General features: G+C 33.8%; 1 protein-coding gene and 1 non-coding gene across 2 annotated transcripts in view; one reads left to right on the forward strand and one right to left on the reverse strand.

The window, feature by feature from the left end:
* LOC126735254 (uncharacterized) overlaps positions 1-23,371 on the reverse strand; it is a 34,018-nt gene that overhangs the window by 1,592 nt on the left and 9,055 nt on the right. The window contains exons 3-5 of the mRNA XM_050439205.1: positions 12,079-12,237; positions 10,213-11,191; positions 2,440-3,122 (exon numbers count right to left, since the gene is read on the reverse strand). Coding sequence (XP_050295162.1) covers positions 2,440-3,122; positions 10,213-11,191; positions 12,079-12,237 — 1,821 coding nt within the window. The remainder of the gene's footprint in view (positions 1-2,439; positions 3,123-10,212; positions 11,192-12,078; positions 12,238-23,371) is intronic.
* Trnal-uaa (transfer RNA leucine (anticodon UAA)) lies at positions 21,480-21,563 on the forward strand. The gene has a single exon. It is a non-coding gene; the product is annotated as a tRNA-Leu (tRNA).

Here is a 23,371-nt window from a genome sequence, read left to right on the forward strand (position 1 = left end):
AATAAAACAGAATTTAGAAGAAGTAAATTACATTATTTAACAGGAAACAAAACTAAAACACTAAAATGATGTCAGAGCACAGGTTAAAAGGTATCATTAAAAAAATCGTCAAGGCTATAATATGCCCTGGATAGAAAGAAAGAAAGAAAGAAAATGTGCTATATTACGTAAGAATAATCTTGTGTACAAGCATCCTACAAGCTAAAAAAACAAAACACAAATACAATTTCAAAAATTGACAAAACAATGAACAAAATTAAACACAAGAAGACAAAACTTTTTGAACATACTTAAATTAAGATAACTAAATAAAACAATCAATTACTAAATAAAGGTAAACTTGTTGACAAAACTAGAGAAGAAAAAAGGAAAAAAAGAAAACTTTCCAACATGTCCAAGGTTAAAACCTATCATTAAAAAAGTCATCCAGGTTATAATATGCCTTAGCCAATAAAAGCGACTTTAATTCTCTTTTAAATCTTTTAACATCCGATATATGTCTAACACACAGAGGAACATGATTGTAAATTTTTTTACTTATGTAAATTAATGAGTTTTTGGTAAGGGAAGACGTAGGAATAGGTAGGGGAAAATCATTTACACGACGAGTTAAATGGCCAGTGTCAGAGGGTAGTTTGGGAATTTTGTGAATAAGAGCAGCTGTTTCTAAGATAAAGAGTTAGGATTTTTTCAGAAATAAAGAGGGGTTTGCAAGAATCTCTTAACTTAGCAGAACACAGGTATCTAACTGCTTTTTTTTGAATAACAAAGATAATGTTAAGTAGCCCCTTATTGGTTAAACCCCAAAAAGGCAAGCCATACCGAATATGAGATTCAATAAGTGAAAAGTACACTGAACGTGCAACCACCCCTCCCAGCTCTTGTTTTGCCATTCTTACTGCGAAACATCCAGAAGATAATTTCCCAGCTAAATGTAAAATATGATCTTCAAACCGAAGGCGACCATCTATGGTAATTCCTAGGAAACAAAACTCCCACGTTTCAAAATTAACCGGTGAAATCAGCTGGATGCAGCCGACGAGGTATCGGATTAACCCTTTCAGGCATATAGTGGTTTTACTATGAAACCACCATATCAAAAGTCTTTATTTTGTCTCACAGTGGTTTTTAAGTGAAACCAATGACAGTATTAGCGATATCTGTTATCGGCTCGTTGAATTAAATGTTTTCAAGGCATTCTATCGATTCAATTTGAGGCTACCGTTCTTCAAATATTTCCGTCAGGTGGTTTTTTGCAGAAGTATCCAATTTCGCGGGTGTTTTTTTATTATTGTAAATTGGCATAAAATTAAGCGGTAAGCACAATATGATTAGTGGGTGTGTAGCATTACGGTTATGTTTAGAGCGATATATGTCAAATTTCTGCAAAAGTAAGATTAGTAAAAACGTTTCTTGTTATGGTTTCGCGGTGAAACCAGTATGAGTTATCTAGTATGAACATAAAATTTGATAATATATTTTGTAATTAGTGTTATTTAGTTTTGATTTGATTTACAGTTTTAATTTTTATAAATTTTATAAATCCTACCTAAATAATGACATAAAATCTTACTACAGTATTGACAAAAAATCCAGAAAATGGTGGCATAGACTGTTTTGGCACTTCATTGATGTTTCTGTGGTAAACTCGTATTTTTTATATCGAAGCTCACCGAATGCGGAAAAACTAACTATGAAGTTATTTCGCCTTAGAATAATTTCTGGTCTTATTGGCGCGACTAAAAAAACACTCCCGGCAAAAAAAGCGTCATAAAAGAAAATAGGTACAAGCCGTACGTACCGCCTGAGGTAAGAAAAAGTAATGCTTTTCATATGCCCGTCCATGGAGGATCTAGACGTTGTGCTCTATGTAGCACTGCAGTAATGCCACATCGAACTAAATGGGTCTGCACTACTTGTAATGTTGGCTTATGTCTCAATTCGGATAAAAACTGTTTTATTACGTACCATACCACATAAATTTAAGACTTTGTTTTCGGAACGAGTTTATGTTGTATCTCGCAGTGGTTACCAGATAAAACCATGTCCTGCGGGATACTTGTAAATAAATTAAGGAAAAAAAATTAAAGTTAAGTTATCAGTTAGAGTATAAAGTTTTTATTTATTAATAAAAATTTTTTGATTAAAGACTTTTTCTTTTATGTGCCTGAAAGGGTTAACGGATTATTATTGGCGCTGTACTCGAATATATTTAGGGGTCTAATGGTAAAATCCTATTTAATATTGTGGCGGCGTTGTATCGTATTAGATTTTGGAGTACAGCATTGTAACCAACTAGATTTTGAATTGACCAATAACAATCGAGGAAAACTTGCGGGCGTTGTATAATATTAGGTTTTGGAAATACGCAAACTGGTAACACTTAAACTCATCCACCACAAGTGATATACCGAGAAAAACAATAAGTCTAAAAATTACCTGAACATCAGCTTTATGGCACTTAGTGCAAACGATAGTGGACATCCCGACTTTTTCTCCTTTTTTGTATGCTTTCTTCATATGTGAGGCTATTTCACTCTTTGACATGTAATCTAATGTACTGCGTCTGTTTCTTGGAGCAACTTTCCGGGTTTCTTGAACATCTACGGCGGGCGTCTTAATTATTCTCATGGACCTTCTGGTGGATGGTGTACGAGGCTCAAGTACGTTCGGTTTGGTTTTTCTCGAAGAGGCACCTGGTGACTTCTTGGACGTTTCCTCTTCTTTTTTCCTGCGCAAAACCTCCTCTAGAAGCTCATTTTGCGCATCCATCGAACTGTCAAACGATTCATTTATTTCCGGTTGTTTCTTTTGGGTTTTTTTTCTCGTTCTCTTCGGTGGCGTGATTAAAGGCACTTCGCTCTCCGAAGACGTCGACACGGCCGGGAGTTTCTTCATTAAATCGCCCAAGGGTAAAACGATCTCGTCACTGGATTTTCTTTTTCTGTTTTGCAACTCTTCGCGTCGCTGTTGCCGTTCTACCTCATCGTCCAGTTCGGTGAGTAAAATCTGGTCCCCGGGACAATAAAGTTTACGTTTTCCGAATTTTGATTTGGTTTTATTTAGTGTCTGAACGTTCCCGGAGGACTCGTCGGAGTTGCCTTTTTGGCGTCCCGGTGAATCTGCAAAAAAACGTTTCATAGTCGTTTACTTTAATGGTGTTAAAATTTCAAATTCAAAAGAAACAGTGGTTTGCGCTTTGAAAGACTAGAATTGGTAAATAACACTTTGTTTGAGTTCAACATGTGCACAGGTGTAAGGGGGGGTGTTTTCGTTTTGTTTACAAACGTACTCATCGATTTTCTGTTGTCTAGTTTTCAAAAAAAGAAATTTTCAGCTATACCGGGTATCTTAGAAAAGTGGTTTGCCCCTATAACTTTTTTAGTTTTTTAAGTTAAAAAAATGAAATTTGTCTTATTTTAAATACAGTGATTTAGATTTTAGAATAATACCATAATATACAGATATGATCATTCTAACTTCGCCTATAGGAATTATATATCGCGGTAGGTCTGGCAACGTTGTAGCAACATACTCGAAGCAGCCGTCCCCGCCGAAGCCCGATACCGAAACCTTTCAGTATTCTTAAGGCTTTTGAAACCAAACTTGTTCTAAATTGATATTGAGCCCTCGAATAGCAGGAAGAACTTCATCCCTCAAAAGATTAAGGTATTTGTTGGCATTAAGGTTTCCATCGATAAAAAAAGGGCCTATAATTGAATCACCTAAAATGCCAGCCCATACATTAACCTTTTGGAGTATTGTGTACGTGTTGGTATGCTTATGTGCTTATTTTCCCTCGAATAACCCTCTGTAATGGACGGATTACCACAAATAGAGAAAGAGGACTCATCGGAAAACAAAATGTTACTAATAAACATTTCGTCCCGATTTGCCCTTTCCAATACTTCATGGCAAAATTCCATCCGTCTCTCATGGTCCTGTGGGAAAATTTCTTGAGTTTTTTGCAACTTATAGCACTTGTATTTATTTCTTTTTAAAATTCTTCTAACCCTTAAAGGCTCAATACCCGTTTCTTTAGCAATGGAAAGTTCATTTCAGCAACAGCACAAACATTAACCTCTCGAAGATCCCTTTCTTCGCCTAGCGGTCTAACAACAGGTGGTTGCTCATTTGCGTAGCATTTCCTGCAATTTGGAACACCCAAAGGTCTCAAACCTATGGATAATTGCAAAAAATGTGCTGCGTTCGGGAATGGGCCGATTTTCGAACGTGAATGCAATTCTGCCTGATATTTCATCGACAGAACTGCCGGCATAATACCACTTAATAATTTGCTTTTTTTCCTCAAGAGAACACATTTTAACAAGAAAATAGCGAGCGGTTTTAAATTTAATCTTTGCTAATTAAGCAAATGCAATCTCATATTGGCGGTGCAGTGTGGTGGGGATAAGAATTGTCTCGTTTTTCGATGAACGAGCGGAGAGCAGTGGCGAAGCGTACGAGTAGACAAGGTAGACATTGTCTACCCAAAATTATCCAGTTATTTGTCATTATTATGCTGTTAGGGGTTCTTCATTGTATGACAATTAAATGTTAATATAATTTTAATTTGCATTATAAATTATCCTGTTCTTGTATATGTCAGGTTTATTTCAATACTACATGATAAATTAAAAAAAAAAATTTGATTGTTTATTAGTAGCGATTTCAATTTAAAGTCAAGTTTTATTATTATTATTATTATTGTTATTATTATTATTATTATTATTATTGAATTGAGAGGGTTTAATTATGGTAATTAGGATAAGAATAAATTTTAACAAGTTTTATAACGAAAGTTCTTGAGCAATATGTTTATAATAAATTAAAAAAATAAATAATATCTTTTGGGGCATATAATATAATATGGAATACTTTTGGAATATTATTATTTTGTTTACATCTGGTTTTTTGCGCGGTAGGAAGTGGATAAAACTTAGAGACCATCAGGCCACATTTTTTTCTTATTATATGTTTGCATATTACCATGTAGTCGACTGTTTTTTTTGTGCATTTTTTTGTGGAATGACATGGAATTTGGAGGGATGGGGCGGTGGGGTGGCGAAGGGTTGACGTATACAATGGGGGATAGTTTTGAAATCCTGCAGGATCGGCAATCTGAGGCCAATTTCAGTGTTGCTCAGTTAAATCTTCGCTCCATAAAAACCGGTTTCGATGAATTTCTAAATTATGCCAGTGAATATGACTTTGATATTTTGGGAGTTACAGAGACTTGGCTTACACCAGATGATGATAGCTTGATTTTTAACATACCTAATTATAATTTTATAAGGAAAGATCGGAATGGGCGGGGTGGTGCGGTTGGTATTTATGCAAAGAAAGTCATTAAGTTCTCTTTAGTAACATTTCCCCATATAACTGATGAGTTTGAGTATTTAAGTATAAGGTTTATTGCAAATAAAAGAAATATTTTATTAGTAAATATGTATAGGCCACCCTCTTCTAGCATGTCTACATTTCTTGAACTTGTTGAAGAAATTTTTACTATATCTGTTACATGCTATGATAGTATAATTTTTATGGGGGACTTAAATATAGATTTACTTAGACCAACTGCAGCAACTCAAAACTTTAAGTATCTTTTGGAAGTATTCGATCTTCGGCAACTGATTAATAACCCTACTAGAATCAACAATCGGTCTAATACCCTTATTGACGTCATTGTAGCTAGCAGTAACATCGAGTGTCTTAGCTCTCAATCTACCTGTATATCGGATTCCATATCTGATCATAATCTAGTTCAAGCGATTTTAAACTTACCAAAATCTAAATTATGTAAAAAAGTTGTTAGGTCCAGGGACTACAATAGTATTAACATGACTTCATTTGGGTAGGAGGCCCAGCAGCTACAGTGGCATAATATTTATTATATTTCTGACATTAATCAAAAAGTGTCATTACTTAGCAATAATATTTCCTATTTAATAAATTAATACGCTCCGTTTAAAACAAGACTATATAAGGATAGACCATTTACGCCGTGGATCACGAGTAATATTAAACATCTAATTAAATTAAGAGACAAAGCTCGGAAAAAATATACTCGACAAAAAACTCTCGTGAATTTGTCATATTACAGGCAATTAAAGAATTATACTAAACACGCAATTAATCGCGAAAAAATTACTTTTTTCAAGCAAATGTCTATAGAAAAGGGTAAAAAATTTTGGAACAAAGCAAAAAAACTTAATTTTACTAAAAAAAAGATTAACCCTATTCCTGAAAATCTCAATTTACCCGAGGACTTAAATAATTTTTTTTCGAACACCGTGGGCCCTACTAATTCAACATCATTAGAAAAACTTAACTTTTATAATTCAAATACATTTAGTCACTTTGAGACGGAATTTAATATAAGTCTTATAACTGAAAATAAAACTGTCGATATTATAAATAAAATAGGGTCAAATGCAATAGATGGTGATGGAATTTCCATTAGAGATCTTAAACTATGTCTTCCTTTTTGTCTTAAGCCATTAGTCAATATTTTAAATTCCTGCATCTTAGAAAACCAATTCCCCGATGATTGGAAAAAAGCGATACTCATTCCCTTACCAAAAATACCTTGTCCAACAGATTATAAAGACATTAGGCCAATAAGTATTCTGCCTGTCATTTCAAAAATCTTAGAACGTCACGTATATAACGAAATAGCTGACTATGTTTATAATTTAAAAATTATTCCTGATTCCCAGTCAGGATTTCGTAAATCTTATAGTACTATAACAAGTCTTATCAGTATTGTTAATGATATCAGGTTTAAAGAGGATTCAAAGGAAATAACTTGCCTAACTCTTTTAGATCTAAGTAAAGCATTCGATACCACAGATCACCAAATGCTTTTGGCAAAACTGCACTATTATGGTTTTTCGGCAAATGCTATAAATTTTTTTAGCTCTTATCTAAAAGATCGGTTACATTGTATTCGAACGGTGAATGATGGTGAATTTAAATTTTCAAGGTTTTTGTCATTTAAAAAAGGGGTGCCTCAGAGTTCCATATTAGGCCCCTTACTTTTCTCTTTATATGTTGCTGATATGAATCAGTGCATCGAAAATTCTAAGCTGCACCAATTTGCTGACGACTCCCAAATTTATAATTCTTTTAAAATATCAGACGTTCAGGTGGCACAGAATAAAATTAACGCCGACATAAATCAGATTGCTTTGTTTGCTGAAAACCATAACCTCAAAATAAATGCTTCAAAGTCATGTGCAATGTTTTTTTCACAAAATAAAAGTCATCTTCTAGATTGCATGGAAAATTTTAAAATTAATATTAATGGAACAGCTATACCAACCGTTGCGGAAAAACGTAATCTAGGGGTTATATTCGATTCAAATCTCAGCTTTGCCTCCCACATTAAGAACAAAATTAAAATTGCTTACGGTCGTTTAAAAAACTTATATCAATACAAAAATCAGTTACCATCAAACACCAAATATTTGGTTTGCAATTCGCTTGTACTGTCTTTGGTGGATTATGCGGACATTGTGTATGGCGACTCACTAACCGTATCTCTGTCAAGGACGGTGCAAAAACTGCAAAATAGTTGTATGCGTTTTTCCTTTAATATATCGTATAGAGACCACATTACTCCTTATCTAAATTCACATTTTATATTAAATATGAGAAATAGAAGGAAGTGTCTATTTACTTTACATGTATAATTTACTTTACAAAATAATTAAATCAGGTCAGCCGCCATATTTAAGAGACTTATTTTTTCACCATGATTCTATACACAATATAAGAAATCCAAACTTAATTAGAATTCCATTTCATCGAACATCAGGTTTTAAAAAATCATTCCAGTATGTAGGCATTAATATGTGGAACAGGTTACCGGATTACATTAAAAATAGTTCACCAAAGAAATTTATTGCATATGTTAAAGAAATCCTTCTTAATTCTCAACTAACATAGGCATTTTAACAAATTCACACCACCAAATTTTTATTAAAAATATAATTTAATTATTTTTATTTAATTGCAACCATATTATTTCTGAGTTCTTACTTTTTAAATTAACACTGGTCTTGTTGATCTTGCAGGCATAAAAATAAAATTTTAAATGGTTCATTTTGGAATATCTATTCATTTTTGCGTCGTGTTGCCCTGGTTTTCCAGCCTCGGCTCGTGTTTTTTGCCGCCCTTCCTCCTCTCTGTCTATTGCACAAATGGTACCTATATTAATGTATATGATATAGTAAATTATTACACTATATTTTTTTTTGTTTTTAGCTTTTATATGTTTTTAGGGTTTAATGACTTATTTTCTTAATAATTATAATTGGGAAAGTCTTTATTCTTGTTTTCGTTGTAATTAGGTTAGTATGTTTTAACGGTCTGAGCAGCACATGCGCGCTAGTTCGTGTATGTGTTATCGGTTGTTTTTATAATCGCAGTTCAGTCCGCATTACTCTCCGTACATTTTTTTTACTCTCCAATTACTCTCCAGCAAACAAAGCAATCTGATTTAAGTCGGCGTTAATTTTATTCTGTGCCACCTGAACGTCTGATATTTTAAAAGAATTATAAATTTAGGAGTCGTCAGCAAATTGGTGCAGCTTAGAATTTTCGAGTAATGCGGACTAAATTCTTGTAATAAAAAAATGTAATTTTCTATGTACAATGTTTAAGTGGTAATAAAAGTCTTTTGAATTTGAATTTGAATTAATTTATCACGTAATTATTTCATGTAATTGTTAAATTAAAATTAAAAAAAAATAACACAGAACGTAGTCGCTATCCTTACTATTATTATATAGTATCTAAACATATTTAATCCGAAGGCGCGCCCCGCCTGTCGCACCTATTAAGATAAAAATACAGGGCTGACACCCAATTAATGTATACGAGCCCCAGGAAGACACATTGATATTTGTCTTCCGAATTTGGAGCATCTAATCGAACCAAATACGCATCAAGCAGGCTACAGAGGTCCGGCCGCATTTAGCCTATTACATGCAAAATTAACTCGCGGGGAAGACATTCGAGCTTTTGTCTATCGAAGTCGACCAGCTATTTTATTATGCTGTTGAGGGTTATTGTTTATGGACACGCTTGATCTGGTCGGCCGCAATACATCTTCAGTTTTGTCTGCATTTGGTGGGGGCGCGTGCTATAGTAATTTAATAATTAGTATTTTTATTTTTGGGTGTATAGAAAAGGTTTTTTTAGTGGTTAATAACCACTGGTTATTTATGAACGACTGTTCGATATTGGCAATTGTATTTTGTTTTTTTGTAAGTAGTATTTATTTTTATCTATCTATCTTTTTATGCTAGTAGTAATTATTTATTTCTGTTTTATATCACTACATAATTTTTCTCTTTGAGTTAATATTTCATCTGCTTTCATTCTGTATTTCATTAAAGTGAATAATATTGAATACACATTTTTTTCTAATTAACGATTTTTATTGTTTGTCTACGCGAAAAAAAAGTTCACGCTTCGCCACTGGCGGAGAGTCGTGCGGCAGAAATATCATTGTTGCCAAACTTATTAATTTGGAAACGGCATGTATTGTGCCCTCTGTCTGTCTCATGCGGACTCCATATGCCCCCTCTCGCTTACGCTCATAGACTATTTCCGATAGGCGAGCTTTGAATGATTATATCTGTATGTATAATCAGTGTTTTACCTCAGGTTGCAGATTTTTTAATAAAATCTCTAACGCACTTTGCTCACCCATCTTGATCTGTTGTCACTCGCACCGGTCGCGAAGTAAATGAACGAGATTATCCCGAATAATATTTAGAATTTCTAAGAATATTTACGTCGGCGATATCGCGCTGTTTCACGCCATTCACCGCTTTTTCTGAGAACCCAACTACAAACTATATCGCATTTGGATTTTCTAACTACGTTCTATACCGCGTTAGGGAAAAAAGTGCTAATCATCTGAAATTTGGGCGGGGCTTATAGACCCGAAGCTCTCTACATGGCATACTATGTAAATTCGCCACCCGGCAGAATAAAAAACCTGTGTACAAATTTTCAAATTCGACTATTTTTTGAGTTATGACCATCACGTTTTGGATCTACCCTTCACGTGTTTCTACCAACAATACGCGTTTCTGCCCATTGGCTTCGTCAAGCTTGAAAAGTTGTTGAACAAGACCTTCTTTACCTTGCCCCAACGAAACCAATAAGCAAAAACCTACCTAATTTACATGCACTCACCTAAACAAATATCACGTCGAACATGTTCAGGCCCCAAAGTTTTTCTCCTGGCTCTGCCTACGCTTTTCTTTCCTGGCTGCTCCATTTGGCTCACACAATCATTTTTAGTCACGTTTTTAGTGGTAATCAAGACTTCAGAGTCATTCGATGACACGGAATCTGTGTCAGAAGACTTTTTACCAGGCCGGCAAAGACCACTGGCAGAAATCGATTGTTTATCAGAAGAAAGCTGCAACGCCGACATCGAAGCCTGTTTTTCACTAGACAATCGCAAAGCGAATCCTTTATCGCTGAAAAGTTGCGACATGCGCTTCCGCTTATCAGAATCTTCAGTTAATCGAAGCGAAAACCGATCGTCAGAAGAGATTTTCAGCACCGATATGGCCGAAGCAGTTTTCTCCACGTCCCCATTCAAACTTCGGACTTTCACAGAGTTTTTACCTATAATAAAAGACTGTTCCTCAACTCCTCTTAAGTCAGGTCCTTCCTTAGGTCCAAAAGAGTTCTCTTTAGCCAAACCACTTAACGTGGAATTGTCGGAGGACATTAAAGAGTTGCAAATGGTTCGTCTCCGGTGAGTTTTTCTCTTAGCGCAAACATCTGTCAGTTCCATATGGATTTGAGGAGTAACAATCGATTGGGTCTCAGGGATGCTAGTCAATTCCATATCGGTGTTTTCTATAGACGTTAAAACCCTTAACGATGGGGTTCTTATCGGTTGCGTAAAGTTTTCCGGGTCGTTCATTACTAAAGATTCAGTCGCGACGAGGTTTTGGGACATATTAAAGCCATTTATTGCGGCGACCTCGATATCCTCGGTATTTTGGGAGTCTGAGGTGCTAATAAAGGAGCCGCCGAACGGGGTCATTAACGTTCTACGTCGGTCTATTAAGGCCCTGGTGCTGGGCAAAGGAGTGCCTTGGGTCATACTCTTTTTGTATTCGTCCCTGATGATTGCTTCATAGTCTTTTTCCATTTGCTGCAAATGGAATAAAAAAAAACTGAAATAAAAAAAAGGTGCTTTCATTTGAAAAAATTAAGTTGATGATCGTAATTTATTTTTGAGCAACCCTGTATATACAAACTTCACGTACAAAAATGCGCAACTTGAAATAAAAATCGACGGGCCCGAGCTTTTTTTTTTCGAACACACCCCCGAATTTTAAATGAATTTAGACATAATGTTTGGGATGCACTGTATTTGAAGTTTGCTAATATGTTTTTAAGAATTTTAACTCCTTTACTGTTAATGGTTGTTTTCATAATTACCCAACTCGTTCTAAAAGTGACTTGTCCATGCCTCATAGCAGGCTACTTATTTTTAAAAAAATTGTATTAAGAATAGGTCCAAAACTATACAACAAATTACCGAATGATATAAAGATTAGCAAAACCGTTTCGATATTTAAAAGAAAGTTAAAGGAATTCCTAGCCAATAAATGTTTTTATGATGTAGACAACTATCTAGCCGATTAGGCAGTAGGGTATTATAACTTTTTTAACGATGTAACGTCACTTTACTTTTGACTATTTATTTCGAGGTGGATATTTTTTGAATTTTAGTTATCTAGGTAGTTTGTAGTTTTTTTTTTAGGCCAAGATTATAACATGTAAAACTATGACGAAATCCATACACTTTGTGTCTATTTTTTTTGGATAATAAAAGTTTTGATTTTGATTTGAATAGTACGACAAAAATCGATAATATCAGTCATTAGGCCAAGTGAAATATAAACATGTAACGTCTGTCCTACCTAAAATTCAACTCTAGCTACGTCCCTGAACGCGAATTAGACAAATAAAAAATTCATGATACCCTAAATTTTGACTTTCGAGCCAAAATGGTATAGTGAAGATTGTTATTACCGAGCAGATCATCGATTCGTCGTCGTACGCGCTTCTCAATGCCGGGTACAGGCGTTCGCTTTGCTTCCATCGGGTCTTTCTGCAAAAATCCACCCAAAGGATTGACACCAGATGAATGTTCCTCAGTTTCGCCTTCTCATATGTTGAGAGCGAACCATCCTAAAATCGAATTTATTAAATAGAATCAGATTTCCCCAGTAAATTAAGGTTCAATTTAAGTCGCAAAATGTCAACTATGTTGTTTAAATAACAAGTGTAATACTTTGTAAGATAAACATGATTAACACTTTAGGTGCCATATGACACACGGATGAGGGTCTCAGATAATAGGCATAAAAATTATAATTCGGCATTGTCAAATGTTAAAATATACTTTATTTGATAAGTCTACAAACTTGTGCTAAAAGCTTCCTAATCCTAGAATTTATAATACTAGTATTTATTTGGTTATACAGGATACAGGATAAAAACAGAATACAGAATCAATTTCGATTGTACTTAGAAGCATATTTTATATAATCAAAGAAAAAAGCAAAAAAGAAGAAAAGAAAAGGCAAGAACCCACATAAAACAAGAAAATCTGATCAACAGATATATAATTAATTTTAAATATTAAAATGAGTCGTTAAAATACTCTTCAATGCTGTAGTAAACTGATGGTAAGATTAAATGCTTTAGTTCTCTCCTAAACTCTTTAAGGTCTGTAACAGTCCTAGTCGAAAAAGGAACATGATTAAATATTTTACGACTAATAAATATAAGATTGTGATCTTTGTATGTCGCCGGTGATTAAGGCGGAAGTTTTTGAGAGCATTTTTGATTACATTTCTTTATTATACAGATTTGTTAATTACAATTCAAAAATTGTATTCTTAGATTTCAACATGCTAGAATATACCTCATATAAAGAAATTAGAATATTGAAGGGCTAGTAGAATTAGTAAACAGCAAATTTGTTTGAGTACAACATGTGCACAGGAGGTTTTGTTTACAAACATGTTTATCGATTTTCCGTTGTGAAGTTTACACGCAAAAAAAATCTTATCTCAGCTATATAATAATGGTAATTTAACTTTTTTAATCGCTTTCCCGGTGGAACATCGACCTAAGTGCAAATTTTCAGTTAAATTAGTTACACGCGCAAGAAGTATCAAAAAACACTAAACTTTTCGGTGGAACAATGTCATAAATGTAGTACAAATAGGTGCCGCGGGAAACCGCTTGCGTCGTTGTTCTAATGGCGCGTTTTTCTGATTGGTCTAGGAAGAAGAACGCCAACGCCACAAGTGTTCATGGGCGAAGTTAGAGCCTCAAAAATGGGGGGGCTAAAGCCCCCATCCAGGGGCAGAGTTACACGAAGAGGTGAGGGGGTAGCCATCAAAGAAAAGTCCGCCGCAGGCGCCGCCGGAGGTAACAAATTTTTTGGTGGGCACCTTCATTTTCACTTATAAGTCGTTAAAATTATTAAAAAAAAAGAATAGTCTTAAACAGCTTCTATTCTAATTTGCTGTACTATATACATAATATCATGAATTTCTTTTACTTTTATTTTCATATTAGGTTCCATCCAAGGAACACGTTTCTGAATTTTATTGCAATATCCATAATGTATGAACTATTCTGTATATGTATTGGAGTATATTGAATACACAGTCAAAAGTCGCTAGTTTTTTAAAAAAATTTAAACTTTCAAGAAAAATTTCAAAGTTCAAAATAATATCATTTTAATATCTAATTGTCGGACTTAATTAATTTAGACAAAGTTAAACACGACGTTTCGGTTGGTAAGTATCTGCAACCATTATTATATTAAAATCTTATATTAAGTGTAAACTAACAGTTTACACTTAATATGGTATTCAGTTTTTATGGTAACGGTTGGAGATACTTACCAACCAAAACGTCGTGTTTAACTTTGTTTAAATTAATGACAATGCAAATCCGACAATTAGATATTACTTCTCCATTGTCTGCCACCTTCAAAACCAATATCATTTTAATAAAACGCAATAATTCTTCAAAAATAGGAACAGCTAAATTTATTAAAAATGTCCTTAAATGAAATGAAATCCAATAAAATTATCTTATAACTACTCTAATAAAACTTTTCGATTTCCTTTTTTTAAAAACTCTTTTAAAATTTCATCTGGCGACAATGACTTTGTTAGACCACTTTCAATACTAAGAGTGGTTAGTGCTAAAGAATTAAATCGATCCTGACCCATCGTTGACCTAAACCAATTTTTAATTCTTCTCATTGAGAAAGAGCGTTCGCAGGACGCTAAAGAAATTGGCAAAACTAATGCTGTTTGCATAAGGGTATATGCATTTGGAAAAGTCTCTTTTCTTAATACATCTTTAATATCAGAAATGGTAATGTTGTGGCTCTGGCTTTTATTTATGCAATTCCCAATAACGGTCATTTCAGCTTTTAATAGCTCCCTATCGATTAAAAAGGTATCTCAGATTTAGCTAATTTCTGACTTTCGAAAGAAAATCTTATTTTTAGATGATTTATTATATTGTCGAGAGACCTATAATAAATTGAAATTAGCCAAAACTTTTGTGCCTCATTTTTTATCAAAGGTGAATTTAAGAACGTTTCTTGGTGTACTGCGGAAGTGGAAGCTTCTTTTTAAGTCTTATACTTTCTGTTTTTTTACGTTTTAAACAATTTTTTTGGGGGGGCTAATTTCATTTTAAAGGGGGCTAAGCCCCCCCAAGCCCCCCCCTAACTTCGCCCATGCAAGTGTTCAGTTGCGTTTCGGCATTCAGAGAGCATCGTTGTGTCTGGTTCAAAAACGACGTTAAGTGTGAAATAAGTAGTTGTGTCTAATTTATTTTGGTTATCTTTAGTGACGAAAACGACGTATTTGAACGGTAAGTCTTTGTTAATTTCAAGTTGCGTTTATTTTTAACAAAATCTAGTGAAACATTGTCACAAATGTCTGTTGTGTCATTGTTCCTCTGAAATTTTGATCTTTAGCATGATTTAATTGTATTTTACGCCATTGTTGTTCCGAAATTTTTGTCGTTAGTGGTGACCTAACTGTTTTTTATGACAATGTTGGTTCTAGAAGTTGTAGATAAATTTTCTATTAAGACTACTTTAAAAAACTCAAGAGAATTCTATTTTAATTTACTTTTGGGATTTTAGGAAGCTTATACAAAACCGCAATATTATGAATCGAGCAAGACTAATGGTACATTTGGCCACAAACCATTCGATCTCAGGTGTGTTTCTTTTTTAAATTCATGAGCTAACAAAAATTAAATTACATTAATCAAATATTAGAAATGTAATATTTCGAAAGTATTCTTAAAATATTAATATTTTATTTCAAAAATCTCATATAGATCTTGCAATTTTTTCGTGATATTAAAATATCTTTTAGATCAAGCTTTGGGAGATTTCGAAAAACAGCCAAAAAATATGCCTGAGGAAGAACTTAATTTAAATCGTCCTCCTCACCTTTTAGAAAAGTCCCAAAAAAATTTGATTGACCCGCAAACGTCTATTGACTATTTTCAATTCGAAGGAACAACAAATTCAAATCAAAATGATGAATTTTCTACTGACAGTATTATAGATAGACTACCGCCAAGTGCTTGTCAGCCTACTTTCACTAATTTAGATATTCAACAACCTGATACCCTGCAAATAACCGAAAACCACTTTGGTGAATTTTCTTCTTATGAATCTGATAACATGCCAGCGACTACCAGTTCACAGCAAACTCCTATTACTCTATCACGCACTGTACAATTGAAGTCAGATACAAAATCAACTTTAGATAAGAAAATTTCATATAATATAATTAATCAAGAATGTCCCACAAAAATGATACTACGAAAAAAAATTACACTTCCATCTTATGAGATAAATGACTCAGAAGATGAAGAAAATCTTTGGGGTGAAGGGGATAGCGATAACTACCTTCCACCTAGTAGTGATGAGTCCTTATCGAGTGAAGACTTAGAAAATAAAGAAAACTGTCAGGTAGAGTCGCCTCCAGTATCTCCCAAAAAAGGGAAAAAAAGACAAAGACATCCCGAAAACTGGAAAAAAAACGAGGCCAAGTTATTAAAAAATAGTGGTAAAAGCTATGTGTCAAGAACTGGAAAAGTTGTAAAAGAGAAAGTAATTGGACCACCATGCCCGATTAAATGTACGTTGAAACGTTCCTTAAAATTTACGGAGGAACATAGAATTCGGTTTTTTAAGGACTATTGGAATTTGTCCACTCTGCAACGACAAAGAGATTTTCTAGCCTCTTGTGTAGCTCCATTGGAATTAAAGTATCGCCGTGTAGTATCGGAAAGACCTAGAAAACCGAATTGTGGGTTTTATTTATGGGATAATGGAAAAAAACATCGCGTGTGTAAAAAGTTTTTAATGAATACGTTTGGAATAACCGAGCGCGCATTGCAAACTGTAGTTCAGGCACGTGCTACAAATTCTGGTATCATCCCTGAAGATAAACGTGGCCGCCATGGTAATCACAGAAAAACAGATGAAGAAATCATTGAGTCTGTTAAAAAACATATTGACTCAATTCCGCGAGTAGAAAGTCACTACCAGAGGCAAAATACAACAAGAGAATTTATTCCGGGAGAGTTAACTATTTCTGAAATGCACAGAAATTACACCAAAGAGCGCAGTGAAGCTGGAAGACCAGCAGCAAACAACGATTTATATTCGCGAATATTTAACACAAATTTTAATATTGGATTTTTTTTTCCAAAAAAAGATATGTGCGACTTATGTGAGGGATACCAGAATGCCTCTGGAGAAGATAAGAAGCGGCTAGAAAATGCTTACATCAATCATCAAGAGGAAAAAAAATTAAGTAGAGTTGAAAAGGATGCGGATAAGAAAAAGTCCAAGGAAGAAGGTTCAAACACAATTTTTGCAGTCTATGACTTACAGGCAGTATTGCCTGTTCCAATGGGACAATCATCTGCATTTTTCTATAAATCCAGGCTTAATTGCTATAATTTTACGGTAATAATAATAAAATTGTTGATATGATTTTGTTTAATAATAGAATGGTGTTTATAGGTAACCGACGTAAGTAATGACAATACGATATGCTTTTTCTGGCACGAAGGTCTTGGACAACGAGGTGCTATTGAAATTGGCTCATGCGTTCTTATGTTTATTGAAGAAATTGCAAATAAGAGACCTGGTGCCGATATAGTGTTCTACTCAGATAACTGCTGTGGTCAGCAGAAGAACCGGTATTTTTTTATAATAACTAATAAATACTTTAATATCGTATTTTATTTCAGCTATGTTTTTGCAATGTATCTGTATGCCGTTCAAACACTTCCCATCAGTTCCATCACTCACAAATACCTTATAAGGGGCCACACTCAGAACGAAGGAGACACTATTCATAGCATAATCGAGAAATCAGTAAATAGAGCTAAGAAAGCCGGACCTATTTATGTTCCTCACCAACTTGTTCCACTAATCCGGGCTTCAAAAAAGAAAGGCAATCCTCTAAATGTGAAAGAATTAGGTTTTAAAGATTTTGTTGATATCAAGAAATTGAATTCTGACATAGGTTTTAATTGCCAGAAAAACGATAACGGGGAACAAATTAAAATTTCAGAGATAAAAATAATACGCTTTGTAAAAGATAGTGATGTATATTTCTACAAAACCAGTTATAAGGAAACGGACTGGAAGCAAGCCAAAAGCAGAAATATCGGATCAAGGCGCTCTCTAGAGGCAAACAATATTAAAAATATCATTAGAAAATCAGCCAATAGCTGACAATAAAAGAATAGATTTGCAAAGTCTTTTGACGGCGAATATTATTACCAATTATTATGAATCGTTTTTTAATACGTTATTTTAATATTTTTAGTAAGTTATTTTTTTTAGTTCAAGTTTTAGAACTATAAATTCTTTGTTCCCTTGTTTTAAACTTTTTTTGCCTTTCTTAGTAGGTACTAAAATACTTTTATATTTAATTTGTTGTTTAATAAACCACTCTACTTTCTTTTTTTTTTCTTTAGTAGTAAAACATTATTTCTGTACCTATTTTTTGAAATTGTGATCATAAAATTGCAGACTTAAATTTGATCTTCTCATCAAATTTTGTCAGAAGTATTATTACATAAATAGATTCTAGAGAAACAATGACGTAATTGGAAGGAGACTTTAAAAAGAGGGGGGTAGAAATGAGGATTTTCCAAAAAAAGTGAAAAGTATTATGCAGAATTATTTATTAAGATTATTCTTAACCTCGAAATTATTTGCAACAAAATTCTGCTAAATTATTTAACAAAAAATTAACATAGATATCTAAAAAAATATTAAAACATCATTTTCTCAAAACTTTATAATTTGCACTTAGGTCGATGTTCCACCGGGAAAGCGATATGTTATTCTAAGTGCCAAAATAACATACTTAAACCAAAAAAAAAAAAAAACAATTATTACCATTCTTGTACCTTAAACCGCTTCTAAAAAAATTAAAATGGTAACACCGCACGCAAAAGTTGATGTCATCTTGCGAAATGTCATCTTAACAAACGACTTTGTGTTTACATTCGGCCTTTGTGAAGTTCTGTGTTTTTTCTTTAGTTTTTGGTTGAAAAGGAAAAAAGTTCAGTCATTTTAGTGTTTTTGTGAACGCACCATAAGAAAAAGGCGAGTGAGGCCGATCTTTGCACAAGTAAACACCGATACTATCATAACATATCAAGGGACCAGGGGCGGATCCCCCAAAAACTTTTCGATTTGTACATTTTTATATCGATCAATTTGCATGAAAAAATTGACGCAACTTTCGAATTTATATATTTATGAAAATTAAAAAAATTCTTTCCACTCAGACTTTTCATTGATTTTTTAAATTATTAAACTGAATAATGTCACCTAGTGTGATTAGTGAAGTATTTTCATAAGGTGCAGTTCACTGGCAACATTTTTCGTAGTCGCAGTTACACTTAGCTCCCTCTGTGAGCTTAGTAAATGATATACTCCTCTACTATTCCTTGCAGTTTTCCGAGCATTGAAAAATCTATATACATTATTTGTTTAATTCAATTATTTGTATTGTGCTGTGAGTGCTCATCATCGGAGATTTGAAAAACTGTATTGTAGCAAGGAAGAACCTGCAATATGGTGAGTACAGATTTTATGTTTATCTTATTAATATTAACATCATGGGCATCGATGAAAGCTACAGGAAATTTACTAAAGTCATGTTGCAATGCTACTAAAATTGTAGTTACATTAAATCTTAGGTGGATATAAGAAAGATTGTTATACGATACGCGTCCGGTGCCAATCTGTTCTTGCATTAACATAATTGAAAATTGAAAATATATCCCTCGAACGTGAGATATTGCTATAATAGAAATTATTTTTCTGAAAGGCGAAACTAAATGTCGAAAAAATCTTATGACCTATAAACGCTTGTTCGTTTGTTCATATTTATATGTTTTTTTTTGAATATCACAGGGTTGAGGCGAATCCTATTCATTTTAAAACTTTTCTCAAAGTTTGTCGTGCACCAAATGCACTGCAATGATTAAACTCACTTTGAAGTCGGCATCAATGTCGACACATACATCAGCGTCGATGGCCGCGAGGCTGATCAAGTGGATTTGTAATCACAAATATCACAAACATTAGATTTAAAATCAAGAAATCATAAAACATGGGCCAATATATAAAAGATTACCAATTTATTATCGGGTTCCTTGACCGCGGCAATATTCCTAGATACAATCCTCATGCAATATCCCACTTACAATTTTAAACCCACAGAAACCACACAAACGTACGATACATAACCACACAACCATCTAAACAGACCTCACGATATATCGTACCACACTTGCTACTGGCTCTATTGTACTGCTGCATTAGACTACAGTAGAATATCTTACTTTTGAAAGGCTTTGGGCATAACCTTTTTTGCTACGAGGTACCTGATTTTAATTTAAATGAGGTTTTTCGTGCCAGTTTTCCTCAAAAAACATCACGCATCCTAATAACAACCCGCGGCTTACTTGCGTCTCAGTGCTAAAACATCGCGCTTACCACCAATGGAAGCTTCCTCATAAATCATTTTAGATGGGCGGTGGGATACAGTATCGGCACTGGTTGAATGCTACTTTTCTATTGGTAAGGCCATAACAACGGTCCCCCTTTCCAGGGGTTTTTTCTTAATAACACGCCTGCCTGCGAGCAAGATATTTAAGAATTCTATTCTATTTAAGTAGTAAGGAATAAGCAGTATAATTAAGTTCGAAATGTAATTTATAGGAAATTAAAAAAATGGTTCACGTGTCGCAATGAAGGAGGATATCAATCGAATTGCTCTCGTAAGTCGGCCGCTGACAAATTTCAAAAATTTAGTTGGGAAGAATAGCGTTTTAGAAAAACACGCGCAACTTTCCTATCATACGAAGGCGATGGACGCAGGGAAAGCCTTTCTGAAAAACTATCACAATCCCCAGTATGACATTAATCATCTTCTTGGCAAGAATTATGCTACAGAAAAACAAAGGAATAGAGAAATACTTTCGCGCTTCGCAGTGGCAACACTTTTTTTGGGCAGGCAAAATGTGTCGTTCCGTGGTCATAGAGATGATGGGCCAATGAAAATAGACAACCCCTTAATGAAGAATGAGGGGAACTTTCGTGCGACACTTACAACAGAACTTTCGTGCGACCCTTATAGGCAAAGATAATTATACTAACGAAAAGCCTACTTAATAATATGTTTAAAAAAAAGAAAAATTGTATTTTTCCTTTTAACTAACAAAAAAAAAGGTGACATGTGATACATCGTTGAATTTGTAATAAAAAATGGAATCAGATACAGGGTGTACTTTCTTTTCGCGCCATATAAAAAAATAAAGTTGATGGTGGTTTCTCGGAAACGAAACGTCGGATATAAAATTTAAAAGCGCCATCAAGTACTACATCAAACGTGTCAATAAGAAAGTGTCAATAGTTTTTTGATATCTTTTAAAATAAAGTCAGGAAAAAATAAAATCGATATTGGCAAATTTCCGTTTTTTCCAAATATCTCAGCAGGCCATGGAAATTTTTGAAGTTTCTCAACGGCATGTAAATACGCGTCAAAGTGCACAACTTTTTCGTAATTTAACCGAAGCTGTATCTCCAACAGGTACCGAGATCCCCATGCTTAGGATCCTTATTTTGGACACCCCTGTATACGTCACACCAAAAGAAAGCCTAGATAGAACCAAAAAATAACTGTCGCCCACATAAAACCTAAAAAACATTTTGGCAGTTAACGTTAAAGATAATTTCAATTCTATATATAGGAATGTTGATAAGAGAAATAACGTTTGACGTAGAGCGATGCGCGTCGAATAAAATCACGTTTTAGTAAGATTCCTCCACAGTCAGGTTGGCCGAGCGGTCTAAGGCGCCAGATTTAAGCTCTGGTTCTCGAAAGGGAGCGTGGGTTCGAACCCCACACCTGACAAACTTTTTTTTATAAAAAAAGTTTCATATTTTAATCGTCAATTAAATAAAGAAACTAGAATTAAATTAAATATAATGATTTTTATCACTATGAATTGCCTGAGAGTCTATTGAGAAGTAAATGCCAATTTCAGTTAAATATAAGGACAAATATTAGTTAATTAGAGGATTTATGAAAAAAAATTACCCAACAAGAGGAAATTTTACTTAAAAAAGAGCCGTTTAGAAGAGTCAGTGAGATAAAAAAAAAAGTATAAACTGACCTTGTCTCTAATGATGGCAAAATATTCCATTCTTTATTCTTGTTTTATGTTGGTTCTTGCCTTTTCTTTTCTTCTTTTTTGGTTTTTTCTTTGATTTTATAAAATATGCTTCTTACAATCAAAATCGATTCTGTATTTTGTTTTTTATCTTGTATCCTGTATAACCAAATAAATACTAGTATTATAAATTCTAGGATTAGGAAGCTTTTAGCACAAGTTTGTAAACTTAGCAAATAAAGTATATTTTGACTTTGACTGGAAGAAGTCCATAATTCTTCCTGTTCCAAAGGTCAGAAAAGTTACTGCTGTGAATGAACTTCATCCTATAGGCCTTTTGCCTGTCCTATCTAAACTTCTCGAAAGAACTGTGCTCACCATACATGTAATAAATTACCTAAATCTTAATGATTTACTTCCAGTTCATGAGTCAGAATTTAGGTCTGGTCATAGTACTACTACTGCTCTTTTGAACTTGACAACATAATAAGGGGATTAGACAAAGACATTATGGTTCTTTTAGTCTCCCTGAACTACTCTAGGGCTTTTGATCTATTAGACGTGATTGTGTGCTAAGCTAAAATATCTGTGCTTTTATAAAACTTCTGTCTCCTTTTTCAGGTGTTACCTGACAGATAGACAACAGGGTGTACAAATTGCTAACAATTTTTCTTCTGCTGAGACAGTAATATCTGGTGTACCACAAGGGTCTATAATTGGACCATTTTGGTTCATAATCACAAATTCAGATTCACAGTTCTATGCAGATGATGATATGACAGGTTTTGCATTATTTTGATCCCAATGAACCAGCAGCGGCTGAAGCATCTCTCTAGAATCTTAAATCTATAAATGACTACTCAACTGAGCATAACTTGAAAATAAATCCTGGCAAAACAGAGGTATTTCTATTTTGCACAGAAAAATAAAGAAAACTGCTAAAAGATAGGTTGCACTTGAAACTGGGTGATACAAACTTGGGATTTTCTGCATAATATGTGAAAAGCTTAAGGCTTGTTATTGATACTGACTGAAAATGAAAGTTCTTTAGACTTTAATATTAGGAAAAAACTCTGTGAATATCTAGTTTTGCCAATTGTTTATTATTGTAATATAGTGTACTACCCCTGTTTAGAATCTAGTTACAAAAAATCAACTGCAAGTTATACAAAATAACTGTTGTTGCTTCATATTTAATCTGAGGAGTCATGGTCATGTTTCAGCAGAATCTAAACAATTAAAGTGGTTAAATATGTCAAGTGTGGTACATCAGTATGCTACTTTTCTAATAAGGTTGTTAATGTCAAATATTCCTATATATTTGAGAGAAAAGTTAATTTTTCGAAAACATCCATTCATGAACGTGAGCTTCACTATTTCAGAAATGAATGTTTTGACTATAATATTTATTTGAATTTATTTTTAGTAATTATATCAAATGTCTAAAGTCAATTTAACTTTTTAGTCTTTATCTTTTGAGCAGAAAAAACAGAAAATTCAAATCAACAACAATGACTATCGATCAATTTACTGATGAATAAAAAAATAG

Source organism: Anthonomus grandis, chromosome 1 (genome assembly GCF_022605725.1).
Source record: "Anthonomus grandis grandis chromosome 1, icAntGran1.3, whole genome shotgun sequence".
Classification (NCBI taxonomy): Eukaryota; Metazoa; Arthropoda; class Insecta; order Coleoptera; family Curculionidae; genus Anthonomus; species Anthonomus grandis.